At 42.0% G+C, this 7,338-nt stretch overlaps 1 protein-coding gene across 1 annotated transcript; it reads right to left on the reverse strand.

The window, feature by feature from the left end:
- Nucleotides 1-4,062: 4,062 nt before the first annotated feature.
- LOC136443470 (uncharacterized) lies at nt 4,063-6,189 on the reverse strand. Its single transcript, XM_066440717.1, has 3 exons — nt 6,001-6,189; nt 5,411-5,722; nt 4,063-4,761 (listed from the first exon to the last, which is right to left on the reverse strand). The coding sequence occupies exons 1-3, from the start codon at nt 6,059-6,061 to the stop codon at nt 4,514-4,516; spliced, it is 621 nt and encodes a 206-aa protein (XP_066296814.1). The 5' UTR covers nt 6,062-6,189; the 3' UTR covers nt 4,063-4,513.
- Nucleotides 6,190-7,338: the final 1,149 nt, after the last annotated feature.

Consider the following 7,338-nt stretch of genomic DNA (forward strand, 5'->3'; position numbering starts at 1 on the left):
CATCTTAGAGTTGGCAATTTGATTTTGAATCCCTGTCTCACCACTCTATAAGGCATATCATATTTGTAGAATTATACTGTCGAAAGAGGGCTTGATTTGCCAGAAGATTGAAATAGAAATGGTCAATACTTACTCGTCGAGCAAGTACCGGTAACTCTCACAGCACTGACTGGTCGGAAAGAGATGACACCGTCGTACAGATACCATATGCCGGATGTGCCGTCAGCGTACATGCTCGTGTCCGTAACGTGCATCCCCACAGCAGTACTCCCCAAGATGGAACCAACATTCCAGGTTGTATCCGATGTCTGATAGTACAGGTAGTCGCCACGGGAGGACTGACACACCGGACGACCACCGAGAGTCCCTCCCGTCATGGTGTAGGTTGTCATCAGGTTAGTCTGGTACAAGAACGACCCAGATATACGAACTGTCTGGCAACCTAAAGGCACAATCATGACGAACAATTTTGTCAACTATCAATTACAAACAGAGTCGTCTTAGCAACTAGTAATACAGCAAAAGATTTCAACAGTTCTGTACGTTACAATCTCATGCTCATTGTATGATTGGAGTTGAAGTATGTTCTTAAGTATTTCTGTACAATATGCAAATATGAATACATCAAAAGCATCAAATTTCAAGCTTACACATTTCTTGTTAACGTTTCAGCAGCAACGACTGAGGCATTCCACATACCTTCTTGGATGGAGTTTCTGAACAAAGTTGCCAACACGAGCAGAAACAGAAATCGTGCCATCTTAATGCACAACAAGTAGACCGAGCACTTGTTTCTCCTTGAAATTCTGAAAGGTAGCTTGTGTTATAATTGAATAAACATGTTTGTCGCAGTGTGTGGGAAATCCGATCTACCTGTTAACAATGAGCTACTAATTGTTACATGCCAACGACAATTCGTCCAACGTTCAGTGGTTGACCCATGACTTCGAGGCTCTTGACTGTCATGTTGCGATTGAATTATAATTACGGTATCAAGCATAGGCGGGGGCGGCGATGGAGATCATCGCGAAAGCAAGGCTCCACTCTGAGATTTCGCAAAGGATTATTGGTACTCGGAGATCGTGCGCAAGGTGCATCAAATCGGGCAGCCTTTCCGCAGCAGTATACATAACTCCATGTTGCAATCCGACTTCTTGTGCGTAACATTAGGGTGGCTGCTAGTTTGCAAGTATCTAGCAGATATTTTGGATGGGGATGTTAAGCTAGTACCCCCGTGTATGAGGGAGTTTAAAGCCTTAAATCTCTGCATGTGAAAGAGCCCAACACACTTATCGAGAAAAGAAGGGGTCACCCGGTGTGCTTAGCTGAAAATGCGAGCTGTAACGGAGTCACATTGCGCTTCTATGTACTTGAAAGAGCATCATGCTTCACCTCAATTGAGGATGACTGCTTTACCTTTTTGCCACACTGGCATCGTGCTGGGTCATGTCCTTACGCCCTCCATTCTGTCCACCCTTCCTTGTCGTCCAAGCTGCAGACACGCGAAGTCTCGCCTGAGGGCGCTTCATGCACGGCAAGTATAGCTTCAGCTAAGTAGTCTCAACAAGTCTTCATGGAACATGGCGGTTGCTGGCATTGTGCCCGATATTAAGGTAGCAGAACAAAGTATTTCACCAATGGGGATTTACATGGTTAAGGACCCAAAAGTTTCGACGCCTCAAAATTCATATCAGGGTGCACGAGGAAATTACAAGAATCGGATATGTTTGACTTCAGGGTACAATGATTAAAAGAACAAGCAGGCAAACCTTAGCTTGTTTTCACATATTTTGTAGATCGTAGTTTAAAAGCCACTTTTATTTGACCCAAGCGGAGGTCATAATACTGTAGCCGACGCACAGCAGTTGGCTGGAACCATATCCAGGCGCAAATTTAACCTGGACGAAACAAACATCATAATTCCGTTCATTCACTCTCAAAGCTGACGTGTTCCTCTACTATTCAGCACAGTTTTCGCCTAGGTGACGTGCACTGAAGTATCTCTACAGCTTGGTCAAGTTATGGGACGCACTACTTTACACCCGAACTAATATTGACCACGGGGCTCGCGGAGAAATACTGTGTTATGCTACCTTAAGCTGTCCGCTGTCCGTCCACCCTGCTGAATCGTCTGACTTGTAGACAGGCCAGACGATCGCATTTCGCCATTGCCCATAGCTGACTATAGCTGGTAAAAGTGTATGCGCATATGTTAAGTCAGACAGAATTAGTAGCCAAAATTTTAGATAGAATGGGACTTGAACAAAAATAAACTTTTTTCTGCTCTTTTGTATGTCCCTACATCTAAAACTGTGGTCAAATTGAACTTCTTCCTAACGTTTTGTTTGCTTTTCCCCCAATATATTGAAAAATGTGTGTTTTTGCCTCAAAAGTATACATTACCTTGGTATTCCCTCATATATTGTGGAAATATAAGTACTACGGACTCATGCCACTGTGTGGTAAGATTAACATTAGTTAATGAAGTTCATGGGAAATGTTCAAATCATCACACTTGTGCCACGAAGGGGGCTGATGGATACAACGTCAACCGACGGTCATTTCTGACCATCAGTTTGACCGACTGACTTAAAATTTATGTTATGTGTAAGTAGGGTCGATTTCGGTAATTCAAAGGTAGCTACTTTCACTGTACTCATTTACAACGTTTAATATCCACCTAGGGCACAAAATGTAGTGTTGACGAGGGAGAAAAAACCGAGGCAATTTGCACTTAATTAATCAAGTACATATAATATGCAAAAGGGAATACCCCTATAGCTCCTGTCCATATGCACCTTCCATATATCCGGATCCGCACATGACTGATCTCCGTCGTTACTTTATTACTTAACCCTTAAGCTGCCAGGTTTTTTAGCCAAGTAAAAATAAAAAATGTTTGACCCCTGACCTCCCTCACGAAACCCGCGAAACACCCGGCGGCGCTAACTCCCCTAACTTCCCGGCTTCGCGCGCTACACACACGCAAAGCTGTTTTGTTCTGGGGAATACCCTATCCCGGTTATAACTGGGTCCAGCACACAAGGCATATTTCTGTATCCCTAGTTAAGTCGGGACTGGCAGCTTAAGGGTTTTAATATGATAATACTAAATAACAATATATATCGTTGGAAAGCTTATTCATTGCATCATAGCGGTACCTTACATACAATGATCGAACATTCATTAGTCGAGTACCACGTTAAGGGCTACTTATATGAATGGGTCGCATGCAAGAATAAAGTGTCGAAATTTCCTTCGATCATATTTTTGTGATGCGAATTGTGTTTCATCTCATTTAAAAACTGATTAGCTATAGAAAAGGATAAAACTCACATTCTTAAACTCGATAAAAGAAGAAATTCTTTGGATTGCATGTGCTTCATAACATGGGATTTACGACAATTCATGTTCATGTTGACGACAAAGTTGTTTGACTCGACTATACATGGACGATTCTAGAAGCATATACATATATGTATATTCTAAAGCTTGATCACCAATGCCATTTTTTTGCTTTCTATTAAAAGTGCTCAATGACACGTACCTTACACGAAAAAAGGAGAAAACACTCTTTTATCTGCATCAAAATATTCTAAGCCGTTGGCCATGGCTAGCCTCCGTTGCAGGCTCTGAAGCGGCTTTTTGGGGGGCTAAATAATACACTTTTTGCAGCCACCCCGTAAATATCAGCCATCCTGTAACTATCAGCCTGATAGTTACGGGGTGGCTGCAAAAAGTGTATTATTTAGCCCCCCCCCCCCCCCCCCCCCCCAAAAAGCCGCTTCAGAGCCTGCAACGGAGGCTAGGCCATGGCACGATTTACCAAGAATCAGTCATACTTGTACAGAAAACTGCAAAAGTTTAAGTAAAACACATAGCTGCCCTTCACAAGTTTCTCTTACAGTACTGTAACGTTACATGTATTCACATCCTTGCACAATGTTGCTGAAAGTCCATATAAAACTAATGCGGTTACATGTTCCCCATGCTCTGAAGAAAAGTACAAATAAATCTGTTGATTACCAATAAGGTCCATAAACAAAAATAAGAATAACACTCTTATCGAAACAGGTAAAGCTTTATTTATACAACGTACAGCCATTACATTGACAAATGTAACGTACAAAAGAGATTTCATCTTAATCTACTGTTGAAACAAAGCAAGTCACTCTTTCAAGTCTTGGAAGTGGCCTGCTTTCTACTGACTTCTCTATCGTGTCCAGAAAACATCAATGGACTGTAAAGGTATTGTCAGTACCAGGTTGATAACAAAGACACGCATCTCGAACTTCAGATCACAAATGAGCAAACACTACCAGCAACAAAGGAACAACAAACAAACAAACAATCACGGGTGAAACCTTATACCTATTCGCCATGGCGGGGTTGCTAATAGTGCACGGTAAGGTGCACGACAGTTCTGTCATAATGTCTTCTACATGTATATCCTATGTTCACACACGAAAGCAGCCAGATACTTCAAGTAACGGTAAATGTGACATTGAACGTGTTAATCAGTGTCATCAGTGTTTCTAGTGGCGGGCACAATCAAACCTATGATCACCACTGTTCCGTCTCTTTCTGGTTCTGGGGGTCCAGGGTAAGCTGGGGGTGGCGGGTTGGCTGCTGCAGATCCGATTTTCTTAGAGGCGGCACAGACACAACAACAGCACAAAACAACTATGAGAATCACCACACCGAAAAAGACTCCGACTACGATGCCAACGATAGCCCCGGTGCTTAGCCCTATCGAGACACCTAAGGAAAACAAGAAGATGGGTGCGACGTAAATAATTTGAAATTGTACACACAATACAAAAGTTACCCAAGCAACTGCATAGATTTTGTAAACGGTCAAGCATAGATCTCAGTTCGCATCAACTATCTTTCGTCAGTTATTGGAGAAAGGTAGGGGATGAGCTGACACGTCCGGCCGTTTACAAAATCTATCCAGTTGATTAACGTTTCTATTATGTTGTTTATTATCTGGGTGTCTAAACTTCATCGACGAATTAGAAATATGATTTTGAATATTCGTGTTTCGTTACTCGTATAAAACATAACACATAGAAATACATGTAGACTGTCGAAAGAGGAACGCATGGGAACATTAAATTGGTATCAGGTGACAGAAAAAGTATTCGATTACCGGCTACAATAAACTTATCAAAACAATTTGTCTGGATCGGTCGCCTCAAACGCTAGCATATGGTATTTTAGCAATTTCTATACGACTTGTGCTTTCTTGTTGTTGTTGTTGTTATTCTATTGATTTCTAGAATCCATTTTTTCTCTGGCTGCAGCACTGTGAAGGGAAGCAAGGATATCATTGTGTCTAACATGTGTGAGTTTTTCTAAATCGCTCGCAAATTGCCAGAAGATTCATGTAGAAAGGTTCAATACCTACCTGTCGAGCAAGTGCCGGTAACGCTCACAGCACTGACTGGTTGAAAATCGTCGGAGACGCTATCGTACAGATTCCATATGCCGGACGTGTCGTCAGCGTACATGCTCGTGTCTGCAACGTACATCCCCACAGTAGTACTCCCCAAGGTGGCACCAACAAACCATCTTTCTTCCGACGTCAGGTAGTACAGGTAGTCACCACCTGAGGACTGATACACCGGTCGACCATCGTGAGTCCCTCCCGTCATGGTGTAGGTTGTCATGCGGCTAGTCTGGTACCTTGTAGACCCAGAAATACTGACTGTCTGGCAACCTATAGGCACAAACATGACATAGTATCAATGTCAACTTCAAATACATTCATCTTAGCAGCTAGTAACACTAAAAAAACTTCCAACAGTTCTGTATGTTACAATCTCATGCTTTTTGTATGATTTTGAAGTTGAATGGTATTCAGAATGCCACGCTTCAAAGTATGCTCTGCAGTTGTTTTCGTACAAATGATATGCAGATGTGGGTACATCAAAAGCATCAAAGCTGACGGGTTTCTTGTTGACGTGTCAGCCTCAACGACAGACACATTCCACATACCTTGTTGGAGGGAGTCTTTGAACAAAGTTGCCAACACGATCAGAAAGAGAAATCCTGCCATTTTAACGCCAGACTTCTACAACGTGAGCCGAATGCTTGTTTCTCCTTGAAACTCTGAAAGGTACCTTGAGCTGAGCTTGAATAAACATGTTTGTCGCAGTGTGTGGGAAAACCCGATCTTCTTGTCAACAATTAGCTATTGGCTGTTGCCTCCCAACGGCAAGCAGGTCTGTGTTCAGTTCAGTTGACCCTTGACTTCAAGCTTCTTGACTGTCACGTTGTAATTGAAGCACGGTATCAACCACAGACGGATGCGGCGACGAAGGTCATCACGGAACCGAGGCTCCGCGCTGATATTTTGCAAGGGATGATGGGTAGCCGGAAGTCGTGCGCGCGGTATGTTTGAAACGGGCCTGATTCGGTCAAACATCACCCCATGTCGGAATATGACCCCTCATGTGGTGGATAGCTAGTTTGAACGTATGACGTAGATGGTTTTCTTGGTAATTCAATCAAACCGGTCTTCAAAAAGGTATACATGTACCAGACAAACCAAACAGTTTCTCTAGGTTTGTAAATATTCATGCCATGGAATATACTTCATGAACCTAGCTATGGCATACTGGTGACAACTTTATGGCCAGTAGAAACTTCTATACTTCTAATTCAAAGTGGAGAAGAGGAATGAATTCAACCACACAGAATTAGTAGACAATACCTTAAGTAGAATTAGACTTAAACAAAAACTGTTTCGTGCTCTTTTTTCATGTCCCTAGTTGTAACACTCCGATCAAATTGACAATCTTCCTAGAATATATTGCCGAGTTTATCTCTTACTACGCATTGGCTTGGTATTTCCTCATTATTTTTTTGTCAAATTTTTTATTTTTTTTATTTTGTATTTATTCATATGTAAATTTGATGCCTTATTGTAAACAAGCCTGTTAATTCAGCCTTAGGGCTGCCTTGAGGCCTGTATTTGTTTGCTTGCTGACTAAACCTGTCATCATATGTTGTAGAGACAGGCTGCTGATTCAGGCCACATTGTGGTGATATTTACATTTGCATTTTACATTAGCTGATGAAATCTCTGAAATATGAAATATTGAAATCATCACACTTCTAATCTGTTGGATAGGGGCCGATGGACACAACGTCAACTTGCTTGGCAAGTCATTTTCTGATGATCAGCTTGACCGACTGACTTAAAATTTATGCTATAAATAAACGATTGAATCCAAAGACGTATGTATTCTAAATCTCGATCAACGATGGCATTCTCTGGATGACTTGAGCTAAGCATCCTATGACATGTGCGCTAGGAGCAACAAAAAAAAA

This window comes from Branchiostoma lanceolatum, chromosome 10 (assembly GCF_035083965.1).
Source record: "Branchiostoma lanceolatum isolate klBraLanc5 chromosome 10, klBraLanc5.hap2, whole genome shotgun sequence".
In the NCBI taxonomy this organism is placed as follows: Eukaryota; Metazoa; Chordata; class Leptocardii; order Amphioxiformes; family Branchiostomatidae; genus Branchiostoma; species Branchiostoma lanceolatum.